The sequence below is a fragment of the Pteronotus mesoamericanus genome, unplaced genomic scaffold, assembly GCF_021234165.1.
Source record: "Pteronotus mesoamericanus isolate MK-2021 breed Mesoamerican mustached bat unplaced genomic scaffold, CSHL_Meso_final contig_101, whole genome shotgun sequence".
Taxonomy (NCBI): Eukaryota; Metazoa; Chordata; class Mammalia; order Chiroptera; family Mormoopidae; genus Pteronotus; species Pteronotus mesoamericanus.
The window spans coordinates 6,011,646-6,032,312 of NW_026555001.1; the positions used below are offsets into that span (position 1 = coordinate 6,011,646).

The 20,667-nt window shown below is 39.9% G+C and overlaps 1 protein-coding gene across 9 annotated transcripts in view; it reads left to right on the forward strand.

Annotated features, from left to right (window-relative positions):
- SLC8A1 (solute carrier family 8 member A1) overlaps positions 1 to 20,667 on the forward strand; it is a 311,840-nt gene that overhangs the window by 263,908 nt on the left and 27,265 nt on the right. For all 9 annotated transcript variants that reach the window (XM_054567395.1, XM_054567404.1, XM_054567414.1 and 6 more), the window contains one exon: positions 2,129 to 2,228. In XM_054567395.1, coding sequence (XP_054423370.1) covers positions 2,129 to 2,228 — 100 coding nt within the window. The remainder of the gene's footprint in view (positions 1 to 2,128; positions 2,229 to 20,667) is intronic.

A 20,667-nucleotide genomic window follows, 5' to 3' on the forward strand; every position in this document is an offset into this window, starting at 1 on the left:
CTGGGTGACACCTTACAGTGAGCATCCCACTCTTCTTTGCCCACTGGGTTCTTGTTTACTTGTGACTGAGAGCTTGTCTTCCCCAAAACTCACTGCTGAAGGTGAGGTTATAGCAATCACTTACCAGGCCGGGGCAGGGAAGAGTAGATCACTGGCATGTAGGAAACCTCCAGGTAAATATAATGGCAATGTCCAGGTTCAAGTGTCTGAACTTCAGATTCATCTTATTCACTCTGCCTCCTCCCCTAGGTCGAAGGAGGACACATATGCAGATTAAGTCCTAGGAAGAACCCAAGCTATCCCATAGTTCCCCAGGGTTAACACAAACTAAAGTTTACAATCTGTCCTGAGTATTACATATTTATGAATTTTAAGTTTAGTTTATTTTAAAACTTTGCTCTTTAGAGATGTTTCTTGAGGCAAGTCTGCATTCGACTGTTAGACCAATTTATCTCTTCAACATTTTATCTCCAGGCAATAAACATGAGATTCTCTGCCTGGGCTTCAGAACAAAGTGGGCTCCTTAGGAGAGAGACCTGTCCCAAGTTTCCACTACATTTAGGAAAAATCAAGGTCATTTCTTGTTACATTCTACACAGAACTCTGAACTGGCATCAACCAAGGCACTCAGTGTGCTCCATGCAATGTGTCTGAGTCAAGAGAGAAAAGGCAGATGCCTGTCATGTGCTTCGAGTTGTGGTGGCCAAGAGCAGTGAGGGCTACAGCTCTTATCAGGAGCATTCGCAGTTCTAGACACAAGCCTAGAGACTGAAAGGTCACCACCTTAAGGACAAACAGGCTAGCAAAGAATGATGTTGGAAACACAGAGCAGGCCAGTTGGAGATGTGCCCTCTCGTGTTCTCCCAGCATTTCAAGTCAGTTCAAAGGCTCGCTGAACTAACATACTTGACATCCTGACTTAGCTTCGGCCCTCTGTATAGGCTGCTTGGATTGGTTTTATTTTTCTCTCTCTCTCTTCGTACCAGTTAGCTGATAATGGGCCTTCTCTCTCTCTCTCTCTCTCTTTCTCTCTCTCTCTCTCTCTCATATCATAGTCAATTCAAATACACTACATTAAACTTAGACAAAGTCTAACCTAAGACAAATAATATGTGTTTTCTGCCTCTTTGCAGTTAGTGGGTTTTCGAGGATGCTCTGACAGTAAGTGTGGATGTGCGGTAGGATCTCTGATATGGTAGTTCCTCTGGGAAGAGCAGCCTCAGGTCCTGGACACGGACATGACCTTCTTCCTGTGGTGGCTGGGATGTGTGGTTGTGCTTTGGATGCACCTGCTTACTTAGTTTTCTCGCAAATTCTTGGCTGTTCCTGTTGTTACGTTAAGTGACAATTAGAAAACTAGAAAGTGCTAATTGTAAAAACCAAGTGCTTCAAAAAGGTCAAAAGAAAAAGAAAAATAAGATGTTCAGTGTTAGCAAAGGAGGTGGGGAGGGAATTCAGTGCAAGGTAAGCTGCAATGCACCCTAAACTATATGAATTGACCTTTTCTTGTTTTGGGCTTTCTTACTTGCAATAGGAGTATGGTGAAAGCAAGTTCTCTGGCAGCCACCAGGCGGACAAGATTAGTAGCCAGATGAAAACCCACTTATGGATGGTCATAACAGCAGCAGTTTTGAGGTTCTGCTGCCTGGCTGCAATGTATTAATAAACAAAAGTACAATAACAATTTTTAGTTTTATAATCTCATCTATCTTCCACTTCCGGTTATTCACAGACATGTAACTGCTGAGCAAAGCACATGTTAATTCAGTTGCAGACAGCACACCATAGATGAATCCAGTGGTGGAGCAAGTTCATAACGCATTCGTGGGAAAGGATGGGCTTTTGCAACATCTGCTATTCTGAACACTGAGGCCATTCTTCATTGGCCATTAGGCAGTAAGGAGGCTAATATTGCCTACAGAGAAGTTTCCATTTCAGTTATGTTTCCAAGTGAGGACTATGCCTGTTTGCATAATCATAACAGTGTTTGATGTCAGTACGGTGGTGCTGAGCCTAACATCTGCTACCCTTTATATAACCCTGGGGTTTCAAAGTCAACAAGGTCTTAGATTTTCCAAAGCCTAAACTAACCCAGCAGTTCTTATCTTATTCTTTTCAACCTTTCTAGAGTACCGTGGACAAACTTATTAAGAAGACAAACCTAGCCCTTGTGGTTGGGACAAACAGCTGGAGAGAGCAGTTTATTGAAGCTATCACCGTCAGCGCTGGTAAGTGCCTTTCTCTGCATGTTATTAATTATAATGACCCGAGCTGAGCTGACTTTTCCTACTGTGACCACTTGGTCTATGTCAAAGCACCAAAGAACTTCTGTGATAAAAATTAAAAGAGAAATAAATGTATATGTAGCATATATGCACATTTTGGAGACAAGTTTAGACTTTCTACACAAAGAAAATATCTTCAAACATGGCATTCTTCTTGCTCTATGTTGCTTCTTTCTCTCTGGAAATAGACAAAATAAATGTATAAGCCTTTTATGACACTCTCTAATGGGAAGCCAACCATGAGGCTTTGTCTGGAAAATTCTCTGAAAGCAGAAGTGGCCACATGAAGGTCACAAAGGACACAGCAAACTCCTAGGCAGGACAGGCTGACCTAAAGACACTTCACCACGACCATCTGCATCAGTTTACACTTTCTTCAACAATGTCTAACAAATAAGTGTCTGCACTGACTCTAGAAGTGGAAATAGAATCACATTCTGTTTCTTCCTGTACAAGCAAAGTGCAGAGTTTTATTTAGGAAAATCCTACAAAATGAAGTGTTTTTCAAACTCAAGGAGCCAGAGGCCCAAGGGAATTAAATATAGAAAGAAGTGTCCCTTTCCTGCATTGTCAAATCTTGTCTACCCTGTGACTGCATAAGGACAGAGGAAAGCCCCTCTCATAGATTCATGAAAGCAACAGTATAGCAGGATTTTTTTTTTAACTCCTTCTGCTCCATCTCCACTGGCTTTTCTCTTTCAAGATCCCTGCAGGCTTGTCTTCTGTTACAGCCAATGAACAAAGCTAGAGTTTTCTAAATAGTAATTCCCACACTGTAAAATAGGGAAACAGCATCACCAGCAGTTGTGCTGTGACTTCTAACACAACCCCCTCCTTCCAATCTGCCGCAGAACAATTGGACAGATCTCCCAAATGCTGTGGGAATGGAAGGTGGTAAACATTTTTGTGCCTGTTTATTATTAGTGTTGTTCATAATCACACTTTGGTTTCTTTCAATTGAGTCTACAATGGAAATTTATGAATATTAAATGGTGAGTAATTGCTTAGGAGAATAGATTGGGAATTTACATGTAAATTCTAATAGGGGAGGGGGGAAACTCTCTGCATTTGGGCTGCTGTGACAAAATACCGTAGACTGGACAGTTTAGAAACAACAGACATTTATTGCTCACAGTTCTAGAGCCTAAGAAATGTAAGACCGAGAGACTGACAGGTTTGGTGTCTGGTGATACCCCTCTTTCCGATTCACAGACAGCTGTCTTCTCTACATGTCCTCACATGGGGAAAGGGGTGAGGAAACTCTCGAATCTCTTTTATAAGGACATTAATCCCATCTTTCAAAGTCTCTACCTCCAAATACCATCATGTCGGGAACTGGGTTTCAACATATGAATTTGGGAGGGACACAAAGCCTCAGACTATAGCACTCCCTCATTATGGTTTATGTTTTTTATAAATCTAAGATTAGTGTCTGAATGAATTATACTCCCCATTCACAGAGAGAACAACTAAAAAGACAAAGATAACCTGAATAAGAAACTGTTGGTGAGACCAGTGATAGAAAAGATGAAAAATAACCAAATTATTTTATTATGGGATTTGACATATCAGAATTGAAATATTAAAAGCAACCTAAGTTTTAATGAGCCATTCCTGATCGTTTCCAGGTTCCCTTTGGCTGAAGGTGCATGAGCGCCTGTATAGTGGTCTTGTGCTGGACATGATGCATTCATTTTTCTATATGTCAGTCAGTGTTCTTGGTGAGAAGGGTACAGTGGTAAATGAAACAGACAAACAGACATGGTGGAACTTACATTCTAATAGCAAAGTGAGCAAATAAGTAAAATAAAATGTATGTAAAATGGTGAGCTTCTCACAAGAACAACAGGCTACGGAGAGAGACAGGAAGTTTGTGTAGGAGCTGCCTTGGACTGTGGTCAGGAAGACATGGTCAAGAGAACCATCAATGCCAAATTTTCTTTTCTAGAACTGGAGTGGTTTCGTGTTGGTTCGTTCACACATCTTTGTAATTCTCAGGGACCAGGGTAAACATTTTATGACCAACCTATGGCAGTGGAAAAGGGTTGTTTTAAACAGTGAGAGAGACGATGCCACCAACATGGCCAAAGTCGTGTATTTGATCCTGGTCAGAGTAGGTATACAGAGAAACAACCGTAAGGATGCTGTACTTCCTCACTCTACACAAGGGAAGATTTTGGTTTGCAAATATTTTCATTTATTAGTTTGAATCAAGCCCTCTCAAAATCCCATAAGGTAGATGTGTTAAGATTATTCTTACCTTCTAAAGAAAGAATCTGAGCCTCAGCTAAGCAACACTGCCTTGCACCGTAACTTAGAGCCCTAATCCACTAAAGACTAGCCCAATGTGCTGTCCACTGCCCTGAAGAGAGAAGACTCTCTAAGTGAGAAAGTTGTTCCCAACCTCTCTCTCACTAAATGACACTAGTCTTATCACCTATCCTGGTGCCCTGACTTTAGCACTCTCATGAGGAGACCTCCTCCCACCCAGATCCTTTGAAGAACTGGTAATGAGTGAAATGCAAAACCTCTTTAAGTATTCTTATTTGTCATGCAATATATTGCGATTCTACTACGGTTAGGGAGTAAGAAAGAATGGCTTAGAAATTTGCAGGCTGCTGAGTAAATTGACCTTATTTACAATTTTGAGACCAAATATCAGAAAAGCAAACCTATATTTTATAGGCATGAAATTACTGAAGGGCAGTTAGAAAGCTGAATGGTTGTCATTAGGATTAAATTTAAGCATCTAAAGAATGTTAATTTTCTCAGGTTGTTAAATGGACAATAAAATTGGTAAAGCGGCATTTATTAAAAACAGACTTTGATTGGATTTTAAGATTTCATGGCTAAAAAGTTGCGAATCAGAAAGATTTGCCTTATTAAAAATATTGAATTGCTTTTCAATGGCTCTACTGAGAGGATATTTCCTGTGCAATTTTCTGTGCAAAATTAAGTCTATATATCTTAAACCAAAAAAAATAAAAATTTTGTAAGTAGGACTTTGCTTCCGTGTCTCACTGATTATATTTAAACTAGTTTCAAGGTGGCCCCAGTTGTCTTTTTTTTTCCCTGGCTTTCCTTGAACCTCATAGCTTAGTAACTGGGCCTCCTCTAACCATAACGTGTCCATAAATCAAGTTCTTATTGTTTAATATTTGAAGAGTTTAAGGACTTACGAGACTCCAGAGTCTAGGAAGGGGATTAAGTAGTCACATTCCAGTGGTTTTCTTATCATTTCCTGGGTGGAACACCAAGAGCCATGGCCTGCCGCAGTTGAGTGGCTCTCAGAAACTTCCAGGCCAGGCCAGCACTCACCATCAGGTGTTTTGAAAATGTGTCAACCAATGGTGTATGTCTAAGTGAAGCTAGCATGCACTGTGTGTCCAGTATGAATTTCTCCCAATGCCTCCTCCCTACTCTCTCTACTGGGCAGAATAGAAGGTTGGCTTTAGGAAATTGTGTACCAACTGGGATACAAGAGAGAGTAGATGTGTCCAGGAGAAGGGCAAAGAGAAGGGCTGGGTCAAGAGCACCAGATGACAGTGCCAGTTCCACAACAAATGAACTGCTGTTCTTCACCCGACCTCAGGCCACTGAGCGGTAATCTAGAAAGCAATTACAAGCCTGGCTTTGGGGACAGATGGGAGTTTGTGTCCCAAACCTTCAGAAACTCTCTGAGCAGATTACTTCACCTGTCAGTTCACCCATATGTACACTGGAAACCACTGCTCCTCGCTCATGGAGTTGCTGTAAGGGTTAATCAAGACCATACATACTTCCTTGTGGGCTGTCTATACTTTTGCATGCCACATTTGGTTGCTTGGGAGGCAAATCACATTGAAGATCCTACAATAAAATATGACCACATTTTGTGTAAATGAAGTCAAGTCACTTTACTTACAAAAATATCTAAGGGACTAAAAATACTGCTTGTTGGTTTTGTTTTATGTTGTTACACATGCCCTTTTATATATAAGAAAATGGAGATTCAAAAAAACAATGTACTTGCTCAGAAAGTAAAGCTGGTAAATGGCAGTGCGGGGGTACAGCTCAGCCCAGGGTTCACCCCAGCGTGAAGAATACACTTACTTGCTGTGCCTGGGGCCCGAGTCCACACACACACACGAACACATATGTAGGTAGCAATTGACTTGAAAATACTGTCAACCTGAAAACTGATCCACCCCTCAAGTCCTAAATAGTAAATAATAAAAATAGCACCTCAGATGAGTTCCAATGGCTTGCCAGGCAATCTGGTCTAAGCAGGTATCTTTATAGCATCTCTATTACTGAGCATCATTACAGAGGAGACACTCTCATCACTTAATGTGTTAACCCTGGGCCATTTGAAAATCCCATTTAAGCAATTAAAAAAATAATCCTGTTCAGTCAGGTTTGACAAAGCTTCAGTATGACTATAAGACACTCAGGGCAGACGGTGTTAGAGATGGGGAGTTTTCATTTTACCCTGTTTCCTGCATGGCTATAAAAATTCTTATACACACAAAGACACACATATACAAACATATATGCACACAGACATACACATAGATTCACTAAACACACACACACAGAGATATGCACGTGCACCTTATATGGTGTGTGCCTTTATTGATTTGGACAATTGAACTGCAGCTTGAAATATGAAGGGTTTTTCCCTCAATATTTGCCGAGTCTCCTGAAGCCTAGTTCATAGCCCCTTGGAGAGAATGGCAGTCAGTTCCATAAAGAACAAAGGAAGCAGTTGTTTGCTTACACGAGTCCACAGGCTTCTCCTGGCTGGTAATTTGTGCCATTCTTTCAAAAAGTCAACACACCGTCCTCTGTGTTACCTGATAATTTTAAGTATGTAGGACAAAGGATTTTTCTGAATTTTTTTTACTCTTGACAAAGATTTACATATCTCACATAGTGTTTACTGCCATTGTCATAATGAAGGAACCATCAAAGGTGGCAAAAAAAAAAAAAAAAAGCTTTTTTGTAATCTTGGTTCTGCCTCTTACCAACTGAATGACCTTGACAAAGTATTTAACCTTTCTGAATTTTAGTTTTATCATTAGTAGAATGAGAGGGTTGGACTAGGCAAGGTCTAAGACATTATTCAACGTTAAAATGTGGGAGCTCTGGCAATGGCTATTACAGATCTGCTGTATCGTTCATGGCACTGAGCTTCATGAACCACATAACTTTGGCAATGAAGAAGTATTTAATTCAGCAAACCCCATACCTGGCTTGCTTAAATTAGATATGCAGCACAATGACAGCATATAGTCCAACCTATTCTCCAAGAAGGAAAGGAACGAGAGGATTTTCCTCAAACTGTAGCCTCAAAGTACAGCATAGGGAATATAGTCAATACTGTAATAACTATGTATGGTGCCAGGTGGGTACTGAAAATATCAGGGAGAATGCTTTGCAAAGTACATGTTTGTGTAACCACTATGCTATAAATCCAAAAGGAATACAAAATAAAACTGAACGTAAACTGTAATTGAAAAAGTATTTTTAATTTTTTAAAAAAGTATAGCCTCAAAGAAACTGAGATGATGACTTTGAAAATGCCCACTTTTTCCCTGCTTTGCAAGTGGAGCTCAGAAGTGCCTGTGGAATCCTCTGCAGGCAGACACGCAATACGAGACCAGACTGGTAGGTGCGGCTGGTCGGTCCACACTCACTGCACCTCACAGTAGTTTACAATCAGAGACCTGACTATAGCTATAAGAGTGGAGGACATGGTCTCTCACACCTACCAAAGAAATAGGAAGCTTAGTTTGGCTTGGGGGGAGCGTCTGTCACCGCCTTTCATCTACACATTCCACATGGAGAAATACATGCTCTCAATTAAATGAAATTATTTAGCAGCAAAAGCTGTCAGCCCTAGGGTGCCCCCAGATAATAATTCACTTCAAAATACTGTCAACGTAAAGACTGATCCACTCCACAAGACCTAAATAATAAATAATAATAATAGCACCTCAAATATGTTTCAAGGGATCCCCAGGCAATCTGGTCTAAGCAGGTCTCTTTCTAGCATCTCCTCTGTTACTGAGCATCACTACCTAGGAGACACTCTCATCATTTAATGTGTTAACCCTGGGTCATGAAAATCCCATTTAAGCAATTAAAAAAAAAAAATCCTTCTGGGTTCAGTTTGACAGAGCCTCTGTAATTATAAGACAATCAAAATAAGAAGTTAGGAGGAGGAAGAAGGTGGTAGAGATTGGGAGTTTGCATTTTGCCGTTTCCTATATGACTATAATGATTATTATCCTTTATCTATAAATCATAACCTGACTGAGGTTTGTGAAAAAATGGTGTGGTTCCATAAAAAAGTTACAACTGCCTTAAAGAAAGTCTATCAAAAGTCTATATATGAAGTTGTGGCTGACTTTATGCTTAAATAATGTTACCATTTATTGGCTCTCTACTACATGGACACTGCTTTATATATATATTTCTGTTCTGTACAACTATGTCATGAGGGAAGCATTTTTTGCCCTAAGTTTAAAATTGAGAATCCGAAAGCTCAACGTGGTTAACTAGTGTCACACAATTACCAAGTGGCCAGCTGAATGTGAAAACCCATCTGAATCCAAATCAAGTAAGCTTTCAGCTCAGCCGTAGGTGTCTTTGCTACAACTCTAATTCGAGTCTTCAGTGGCCAGAATTCAAGTGAGTTGATGCAAGACAAAAGGGACAAAGTTGATGAGTCTTGCTCTCTCGGCTACACATGATAAAGCTAAGGGTTTGGAAACGAGTGTGCAAGCATCGCACAGAGACGCAGAAGGACCAGAAAGAATACCAGTCGTGGAGAGTAGACAGGATCAGCTACCTCATTTCCTAGAAAGTCCAAGTTTAATCCCATCATGATGAACCCGGAGGAACTTCCAAATTCTCATTGTGATCTTGGAATTATATTTATATTTGCTGCTAGAAAATATGTCAGGTTTTCTGAAGCAAAACAGAATCAATGCCCCCATCTTTTTTCTCTGAGCTCCTGCTATTTCCCTTTGGTTTCATTAGTTGTTTGGGTAGGTTTTCATGCTTAGAGTCATCAGCATGCATGAACTAACATGAATAGCAATTATTTTAAACTCTAAACAGGAGATGTGAAACACACTACTGTCATCCAACTGAGTTCTTACTCCTTTTTTCAATATACAGCTAAAATATTCACATTTTTGTGACAGAGTGGTTTAACATGGATGACAAACAAAACATTTAATATAAAAATTTATATGTTGGGATCTTTGGTTTCTCTGGAGATTTTAGTCCCAACACTTGAAAGAGCTACCAACTAGTTGTGTAACTTTAGACAAGTCCTCTAACCTCACCCATGATATTAGGGAGTTAAAATAGGTGACCCTTGTGATTGTAACATGAAAATACTAACGGGTCCTCTAAAGGACCCTTCATTTTCAGCAATAAATGTCAACTTGCTTTCCTTGGCACTGTTATTTGAAATTTAGGGCTCTGACTTTAATCAAATGGAATATCTGCCTTAGAGTACACATTAGACAAATTGGGTAATTTGACCAAAGCTCGTTTAAGACATTTAATACTTAAGCCACACTGTCCAATGGTCACATGAACTAAATACAGTGACTGCTCTTCCTCACCTTGATTTGGATATCAGAAAGCAAAGCTTTTTTAACTTACAGTTTCAACTTCAAAACTGCCCTAACTGGATTATAATTTAGTTCTTATTTTAATTTTTACCTTTAAAGTATAATATTTGAGAATTATTTTCTCTTTCCTTGGAGTTAGAGTAATTATTGATGATGTTATGCACTATATTTTTAAAAACATGATAAATTTCCACTTTAAAGTTTTGTTTTCTCAGAAAATTTTTATCATCTCTGCAATTAAAAAAGTATAACTATATACTTCAATGTTTTCTTATTTGCTTTGGCCATCAGGAAGTTTAGTCAATATTTTTTTTTCTCCAAGTGTTCAAAATTTACTCAGCTTAGCTGAAACTATTATTTATGCCTTCTTTCAGACTTTTTTTGTTCAATTTTATCTTAAAGTATTTTATGTTCTATTATGATAGGTACAGATCTGCTCATGTCTTAGGAATAGGAAGAATCAAAATTAAAATCCTTTTTTTAAAATAACAGCATCTGTCCTCTTTACCACTACTTCTCTGGTACCTAAGCCAGTGTTTGGCAATGATAAGTATTATGTATAATGAATATATATATGCAGGACATGCAAAGACACATGCATGGATTTGTATACATAAAATATATTTATTTTTACATATGCAAATCTATATTTAAAATGACACTTTCTGTCAATTTTTCTAGTGGAATTTTACTCTTACTTAGCGAATAATCATGATCCTAACTGAGAAGGAAAAGCTGAGGGCATGAGTAAGAAGGAAAATGACAGTAAGTTCCAGAAAGAAACTATGTGTGGGAAATATACTTGGCCATATTGGTAGGGAGGCAATGCAAATCAAAGGTGTCCATCAACTTAAAAATGTCAGTGATCGCAGAGAACAATGTTGAATCAGGTAGCTTCATTCCCCCGTTTCACAACACTAAGCTACGCAGAGGAGAGAAGACAGAGGACAGGAGAAAGAAGCAGTTATTTTCTGGCCCCTGGATATACTTTAGCTGGTATTAATGAAAAGAGTATTGGCTTGTTGGGCTATTTTTTCTCTGAAATTGCTTATTACAAAATCTTGAGGAAAACACTCTATTGGAAGACTCCAGAATGATTCAGCGCTCTTCTCTTTTAAGCTTCAAATCACATGTCTGACGCGGCTTTTGTCCTGAGAGGCAGCAGCTCAGCTTTGCAAATACTACACCAGCACTGGGCCCAGTAGCTGTGTTGTTGGCAAGGCTGAAGCCACATGAATACAGTTTGCATTGTAAACACAGTTTTAGTTATTGCTTAATAGTCAGTGTGCCAGATGTGGGGGGCTTTTTTCCCCCCAGGAGGGAGACTTTGTACATGGTTTATAGCAGGGGAAACATTTCAGTATAATCCCAAGAGGCAGAAAGAGGAGAAAATGTAACCAACGGGCACACATGCATGCACACGCGCGCACACACGCACACACACGCACACACACGCACCCCAAAGGCTTAGAAAAACCTTATGAAAGCGACTTGCAGCACTAATCCCTACTGCTCACAGCCTGCTTTCTCGATAAACCTTGTCATTCTGATTCCTGCAATCAAAAGCCACTTGCCTGAACCAACAGGCTTTGACACACAGTCCCCAACCCCTGCGTCTCTTTTGCTTTGCCTGTGCCTGATCGCATCTGGCTGGGTGTTGTATCTGAAGTCCCGTGAGAGCATCTTCGACCAGAATCCCAGCACAGAGCTGAAAAGGAGCTTACAGATCAGCTCTCCCAGTCTCTCCTGTTTTTAGTAAACAAGAATCTGAAACCAGAGAGGGAGAGAGTTTCATCCAAGGTCACGCAGAGGCTGTTTTAGAATCTAAGGTTCTTGCTGAGCATGCGGGATCACTCATTTTTCTTTTGGAGTTGGCATTTGTGGAACCAGTCCCTGAGCCCTTATTCCCTGGATGTTACCTAAGGACCTCTGGGCTTCTCAATGATGCGATGCTTCAGAATTAGGCGCAGCAAAGGTCCAAACTTTCCGGGCCAAAGCTCAAAGGCTTTGCGTGGAGTGAGCAGCCCTGTGCTGGTGAATGGTTGTTTAGTGTTCACACGAGCGTCACGGCAACTCTGCGCAGTAGGGATTCAGGAACCCATTTGTGAAATGGGAAAACAGAAGTAAGAATTCAACCCTGGCCCAGGGGTTTTGTTCTAAGGTGGGACCTTTTTCCATCCTGTCTCTCTCGTGCCTCCCAGAGTTGAATGCCTTTAAGCCACAGGCCTAGTTCTATTCTTGGTGCTTTGCTCTTGCCTCAGACTCTGGGCCCAGCGGTTTCCTCTGGGTGGAAGGCTTTCCTTCCACATCTAGATTTTTCTCATCACTAAGGTCTCAGCTCACAGATCACCTCCTCAGAGTTTCTCAACGCCCAGTCATGCTTTACTGTGTTGCCTGACTTTGTTGTCCTTAAAACCCATATCAATACCTGAAATTATCATATTAGTTCATTTGTTTTATTTGATCACTGTCTCTCACCCCTTGGAAGTTCCATGGGGTCTGTTTGGGGTCAAGCACTGTATTTCCAATGCCTGACACAGAAACGATTAATAAATATACCCTTAACAAATGAATGGTATAAGTCAAGTCCCTCTTTTAACCTCTCCATTCCCTTTGAAGAGTTACTACAGATATGAGTCCAGGTTAGCGGGGTTCAGCCTAGGCTGGTGGTACAAAATAGTGACCTGAAATATTTTCAGAGCTCAGACCTATAAACGTAATAGCATTTGGACTATGCTTTAACCAAGTAAAGAAAACAGACCAAAGGCTTACTGGCAATGAGAGAGAAAGAGACTTATTTAGGGTGGTTTATGTTGAAGAAAAGCATCACAACAGCTTGGCACAGGATTATTATTTATGAAAGACTAAAAAGCCACTGGCACACAGACAAACTGGATTGTCACGCCACTCTATTAAAAAAAAAAGTGTTCGTGAGCAGTGAAGGAATGGCAATATTCCATCTGAATTCCACTAATGAGCTAATCCTCCCACTAAAAACTGATATTACTACATATAAGGTCATAGTGCTCTTAAAAATTTCAATTATATTTTTAACAGCAAAAAGAGAAAGGTAATGAAAGCAAGCTTCAGTTTCCAGGACAAGAAAGGGAAGCACAAGGAGCCTCCCTATGAGGTGCCCAAGAACACATAACTCATCAAAGCCCCTTTGTTCTCAGTGGAGGACCCTATTTACCAGGATCTCATTGAAAATCATGACAGAGAGGAGAAACAGGCAAGCAGATGACGGGTGTCCTGAGTAATTGCAATCACTTTGTATTGTGCAAACCACGGCCATGATTAGAATCTTAGGTTCTCAGCTTCCATCACCACTTTGCCAGCAAATCAGCTCACAAATGCCATGATCAGAACGAAGCCCATCAAGTGATCCTGAGACCAGGTGAACAGTCACAGAAGACGGGAGATGTCACTGCTGAAGGTCTAGAGTCCTTCCCAATTCCTACACAGAGAGACAGATACTTGCCACCCAGGTGACAGAATCCCATTTCCCAACAGGGCCAATATAAACCACTAAGAGGGAATTTTCTCAAAGATAAAAGGAAAATCAGACTCTTTAGGAAAAATAAAGGAATCCATTCATTTCCCCCCCCCCCAAAAAAACTCAGTAATTTATATATGATATAATTTGCAGAGGGTTATTTCAAGAAGAAAAGTTATTTCCCAATTAAACTTTTCATAAAACAACCAAATAAACTTAGATCTTACCAGAATGGATTTTTGCTGGACAAACCACAAAGATTTTCCTTACTAGAATCAGTGAGTCAGGTAATTGCAGCGAAGCAGTGAAAAGAGTTTTAGATCTCACAAACATCCCTTAAATTCTCTGATCCTTAGTTTTTTCACCTTACAATGGAGAAAACAATACCCACTTTAGCAGTTTGCTGGGAAGATGAAAGTTAAGTGAGATGTATGTGTTCCCCCACACGCATAAAGATAAGCACTCAGCAAGTAAGTCCAAATTCATAGATTAACCACAGCAGCTTCTTAAAATCCAGACGATCTATACTCCTCTGCATTGCAGGGGCGGGGGTTTGGGGTGGTGGGTGGTGGAGCCTTTGCTACACATCAACTCAACCCTTTATCTAAATTTCAACATTTTCCTGGAGCATAGCATTGAGCAGTTTGTTGAAAACTAAAGGGTTATTGCTGCCCAAACAGTTCCTCCAAGGCTCAACTTCCCACGCTGCAGGAGGCTAATTCACACAGCTGCTAATACTGACCAAGTGTTATCAGAGCCCTAAGGCCAATCATAGAGCCCCATTGTGCCCACATACTACCCACTGTAACTAAACCATCTGAACTAGCAGGAGACATCTACATTTGCTGAGTGTCTACTTGTTGAGGGTCAATTTCTTAGGTGCTCAAGTGTGTAGGGAATATTCTTCTCTATGGCAGAAGCCTGAATTTCTGCTAATCCTACAATCAATAAATGGCAAGAGGTCACAATTTCAAAATTCTCAGCCTTATGTGGAGTGATGTTGCAAAAAACAAGGCTTGGGGCAAAACCAAACTAATTGTGTCAACTTAGGCTCATATAGGAGTACTCAGAGCACACAGAGGAATTCTTAAAGGAGAGATAGGCTTAGCAGTCAATTTTCAGCTTTAAACTGATTCATTTCACCAATAATCAAACTTCCATGGGGCTAGAACCCCTTAGTGTATCCGTTTTTTCATTTTCACAGCTGCATTTGCTGAGAAATATTTCTGTCACATTAGATATTTCTTGTGCTGTATTAACCATCCCAGCAAGGACCATAAAGACTTGAGCTGGTAACATTCTGTTGTTTGTGGAACATTTCACCCGGGAGTTCATTCACTCAGACAGTGTTGTGAGTTATTCACAGAGAGTGAGGTCCTTACCGCATCTTTTCCGGTATTGTCACGTGGTCACCCTTGCCTAACGCCCCAAGCACAGACTGTAACTAGCACTAATACTGTGAGACAGAATGACCCAAAACTATCTCTAGCTTAGAAGTAGAGGGTGGGGATAATTCACAGGACCTATACACGTGTCCTCCAAGAATGAGCCAGCAGCCCAAGTTACAAGTCTACAGCAATCTTGAACTCAATCTCCTGGATGTGGGTGCCCAAGCACAGCAGATTCTAGGCATGGAGCCTCCACACTAACTTCATTCCTCACTAGCTAGTGATGAAGGACCTTTCATCAAACCACCAGCCTTGGTCCCAGGCCTTTCGCTGCACAGGACTAGGGCAGTGGAACTAGGAACCAACAGCAGATCTCACATCCTCCCCAAGGGACAACCAGCCACACCGAGAGACTTCTTTCACAATCCAAATACATTTTGAAGAAGACTTTTAGAAGGAAAGTTCTTAGAAAGAGCTTCTATAATGTCAAAGTACAGGTTATCTAATGATAAGGTTTAACTTGGACAGAAAAAATAGTAACTAATCATTTCTCTTCAAAAATCCAATAAGAACAGATGAACACTTCTATAGCTGTGTCTCAAAAATCAGTTACACTAGAGTGGGAAATGAAAGACATGACTTAGAAATGGCATTGAAACAGGGGATTGTTGTTAATTTATATGTGTGAGTAAGCTGTATGCATGGCAATGTGTAATGCAGCCTCCAAAAGCCCAGTGTATATGTTACTGAAAGGAAATGTGTCCAGGAGGAGAAAAGGGAAAGACCTTCCCCAGAGCAGATGAGTTAAGTGCCTCGTGGAGTTGCATTCAGCTCCAAGCACCATATTCTGAAAAGGATGGTTATGACCAGCTTAGAGGCTCCTCAGAGAAGCATGACCAGCCTGACAAAACATCCTGGAGGGAGGGTGAGAATGATGGGCAAGTGACCAGCTACAAGAGCCTGCAGGAATGTCATGTCAAGCCAGACTGGATTTATTCCATATGGCCTAAAGGACGGGACCTGGATAAATTAGTGGAACCTAATAGCCCAAACTGACAGCTTAAGCTCCTGAAACTTGGATTGTGAGATCATGAACGCCCTATTAGCTGAGATTCAAGTGCAGTACCGGTGACCATTTGGCAGAGATTTTAAAGGAATTCATGTTAAATAGGGAGTTGACCTGGACAAAGTCTGACACTCTCCCAGTGCTTCAAGTTCAGTTATTTTCTACAATGATACATACATGGTTCAGCTGATAGAATCAAATATCTGCCTTTTTTTTTTCTCTGTGCTTTGGCAACCCATATCTATAAGTTTGAGTAAATTATGTTTTGAGATCTCCCTTGTCAAGAAGTTATCTTGTAACATTCTTGGTCAAAAAATTGGAGACGTCTACTTTTCATCAGAGAATATATAAGTAAATACTTCCTGATCATTAGGTTATAAGGAAATGTTTATAGCACTTCACTCAAGTCCAGAACAAGAGATTAAATTCTTGTTTGGGATTGAATCTTTAGGTTATTAAACTTAGTGGTATATAAGGCACTGCACTTGACCCTTAACACTAAGGGTCAGAAAAGATGGATAAATATCTTCTCACTAGAAATAGGATGCAAGCACGTGAAAGGGGAAGAGAAGGAAAAAGAAGCTTTTAGATCATTGAGTGAGCAAGACAGTAAAAGCCATAGGGTTTAATTCAAGCCTTTTCATATCAACACACACAGATACCAAAAAACAAGAGAATAAAAATTCATCAATTAGATCACCGTTCTTGGTTTTTTGCTCTTATAATAAGGGATAAATTAGCTGATTACTAAGGTTTCTTCTATCTTAAGTATTTTATGATTTTGTCAGAACCTTAGAAAACAAAGAGAAGTGGAAATGTACAACAGAAGAGTAGAACTTGATTTGTAACTTACTACATATATCAGGTTGCAAAAACAGTGATAGATATGGAGGAGAAAGTGAACCAACTTGTTAATTTGTTTGAAGATGACAAATCTTGGTGCTTAGAAACTAAGGAGACACAAAATTAAAGTCAATCCCATTTGGGGAAAAAAGGGAACAATATTTGAGAAAGAAATTATGCCAAAACAATGTGAATAGAATGTGGAAATCCACTATAGTGATCTAGCTTCACAGTTACTGATTTGTATATTTCACAGGGCTGCTAAGTTCATAAAATCACATGGATGACAGTGTTGTTGGCCACAGATTTCATGCTACATCCATCCTGTCATACTTCATGGAAGTATTCTGATCATTCTCACTATTCCATAATGGAGGATTCTCTTGCAGAATAAAAATGGACTAATTATAGATATAAATGAATACCTGGAAGGAAGAAAAAGTCAGACACTTCCTCTGATTAATAGCAGCGTACACTCCCCAAACTACTTTCCATTACAGATTTGGGATAATGTAGACCAGTTTCCCAAATTCCAGAGGGAAGAGCTAGATGCAAACCAGGATGTTTGATTCTGAACTAGACGGTTGACTTCGACAACCAGAAATGGAAATAAGAACTTGTCATACTCTAAATCACAGATTTCTAAATAATCACAACCAGGATGCCCTCCCTTTATTTATTGTCTTATTTCCTGTGTTTAGTTGGTTCCCCATGGGCTTGAAAAAGAACATGTGGCTGACTGCTGAAAACATCATATCTAGAAAATAAATTAGAACAAACATTACTGATCAGTGTCCCCACATTGTGTTTAAAAAGCAGCATTGTATTTCTATAGCATTTAGGTATAAGAGGAATTCTCAGATTCAAAGTTTGAATCAATATTTGACAGATGCTATGGCCCTCAACTCGCTTCAACAAGACATCATGTGCAATAAATAGACTGTAAGATCAAATCCCAACTCAGCAATTTACCAACTGTGTAATTATTTTAGAAAGTTACATAATTCCCTGAACTTTAGGATCTTCGTATGTGCAATGGGATTAATTATGCCCATCTCTCATGGTTATTGTAAGGATTAAATGAAATGAAGCATGGGAAAAAAATTAGCTCAGTGCCTGTCATTTAGTGGACACCCATTCATGTTCTCTCCCCCCCCGTTTCTCGCTTCTTTTCTTTTCTTAAAATCAAGCAGCTTAGAGAAGCTATAGCAGTAATTGTTCATTCAAACAGAATATAGATTCTGTGAAACCAGGAAACTCAGGTGGTACTGATTTACTGCCTTTCTCCTGACAAGTAACAGTGATGGAAAATGGCACATCTGTCTGCAAAGAGGTGCACAGTTTTACAAAGGCCTTGGACATTTCTTCTTCCAGGCCTCACCCCAGCTCTTCGATGTGGGAGCTAGGAATCCGATTTGACAGATGAGGAACTGAGGCTCAGGAAGGTCAAGTGCTTTCCCCCAAAACAAGCTATCAGAACTACAAATTGACATTCAGTTTTTTTACCCAACAACCTACTACACTCCAGCAGTCTCTTTTTCTGATTCTTAAAGCTCTCCCTGAGGCCAAACCCTGAGCATCTCTAGAAAGATGTGAACTAATCTCTGGTTGACTTTAGATGTGGTCTTATCAGCTGGTGCCAAGCCCAGCAATTGCCTTTCACAGTTACCTGTGCTGATGATGGTCTTGTGCTCAGCTCCACAGCAGGGGCAGTGCAAGTACTGTTATATCAACAGGTGAAGTGATCCTCTCTCCACTATTTGTGGTTTTAATGATTTGGCTATTTTTGTGGTTATATTTTTAGGACATCCAACATATATCAAGAAAATCATTGAAAAGGCCATGGAGCAGATTAATCAAATATAGCTTTTTGTTATCTTACCATTTGTAGAATCCATTAAGCTGAAAAGAAGGATTCTGAGATAAGAGGATCCTTTGCTTAGGATCCTATAAAAGGAAACCCACCAGCCTGCCTGTTTCTTTGCTAATGCAGCGGAGGGGCACAAAAGAATTCCCTGTAGCCTCTAGTAACCCTGGGCAGGCAGACGGAGAGACGCAGCAGATTACCATCAACCTCCCTGTCACCAGAAGATGCTCCCAGGCCTTTTTAAAAAAATACTACACTGATCTTGCAAGGAACAGACTTTTAAGTATAGTCCAGATGGTGATGGATGAGCATAATATTTCTTTGTCTTTCTCCAAGGCAAGCTAATTGTGCATCACGCATGGCAGTCAGCAGTCATTTTTAATATTTTAATGACATCTGAGTTGGAGATTAAGATTTGTAAAGAGCAGTGAGATCCCAGGAAAAAGGATAGGAAGCCATTTCTACTTTCAAATGCAATAAAAAAGATGGGCCTCCCATTCCAGACGTGCGCATTAAAATATTTAAGATTTCTGGTAATGCTAGAAGCCCGCAGAAAGAAATCTCAATCTCGTTCATTCTCTCTCCCTCCCCCCTTTCATTTTGCATTGCACACTTATAGATCATGAAGTTAGTTCCAGAGGGCTAGATTATATTCTGTTTTTAAAAGCCTAGGCTGTAACCTTAGGACCCAGCATTACTGACTAAGCAGTTAAATAATGATAAGGAAACATAGTCACAAAGCTTAAGTATAGGAAAATAATAACTACCACAATAACTATTACCTTGAAATATCCTCAAATACTTTACAGAGGTGGTCTAGTTGTTCCTCTACACTCGCTCATGGGAAAGGTGTTATTATTTTCATCTTGAAGACAAATACAATAACCTATTATCAATCTATAAATATCATTTCTTCTAAGAAGCTTCATTTTTTGTTTTCCTTTTTATCCCCATAATATGGTGTGAAAACACCCAAAATAATCTGTATTTCATAGATGACTGATTAATATTCAGTGTTTTTCATACTGTTTTGATCATATACCCTGTGAAATTATAAAGTGTACACAAATATAGAAATGTAAAAGGATCAGGTACAAAATAAACATAACTTGAAAGTCTAGTTCTTTTTTGGAGCTTTCCTGGGGTACAGGCAGCACCCCTTCCTTTAGAATAGGCAGTGGGAAAAAGGAGGTAGAGAAAGAATTAACATGGCTCTCTTCTTCCTCACTTCCTCCAATAAGCCCTGAAAATTGCAACTTTCACAGTGAGTTCAACAGTGAGTTGAGGGTAAAAGGAGAATGGGAAGAAAAGTGAAAGAAGGAAAAAAAGAAGAAATAGATAAAAGACAGAAGAACAGAGTGGGTAATAGAAGCACTGAATGGCCATTTCTATATATCAACATTAGCGTGCAGGCGGCTTTTGCGCAGTGCTGCAATAGTTTGCTAGGACTGCCATAACAAATTGCCACAGACTGGGTGGCTTAAACCATGGAAGTTTACTTTCTCACAGTTCTGGAGGATAGAAGTCCAAGCTGAAAGTGTTAGCAGGTTTGGTTTCTCCTGAGGCTTTTCTCGTTAAGTTGAGAGAGGGAAGAGTGCCTTCTAACTGGGTCCTCACACAGCTTTCCTCTGTGCACACAACCCTGCTGTCTATCTCTCTGTGGGTCCCAACTTCCTCTTCTTAGAAAGACTCCAGTCAGATTGGATTAGAGCCCACCCTAGTAGCCTCAGTGTAATTTGCATATCTCTTTATAAAGGCGCTGTCTTCCAATACAGCCACATTCTGAGGTGCTAGGGCTTACAGCAATGAGTTTGGCGGGGACATAATTTGACCTATAACATGTACATGCTTTTATTTAAAAGCATCTTCTGTTTTTAGGCAAGGGTGATATTAGAAATATGTAATAACCATACAGCACAAAAGCTGTAGGAAATGGTTTTTAAAAGATAAACTGAGGCTCACTAAAATTTTTGAGTTTATTTAAAGAACCATGGATTCAAGTTGGGCAAGGGCAAACCAAAAATGCTTAGAGTGCTCTGCTGGTGAAAGCTAAGAGAAAAACTTTTGTAGAGCTGACACCAAAGCAAAGCA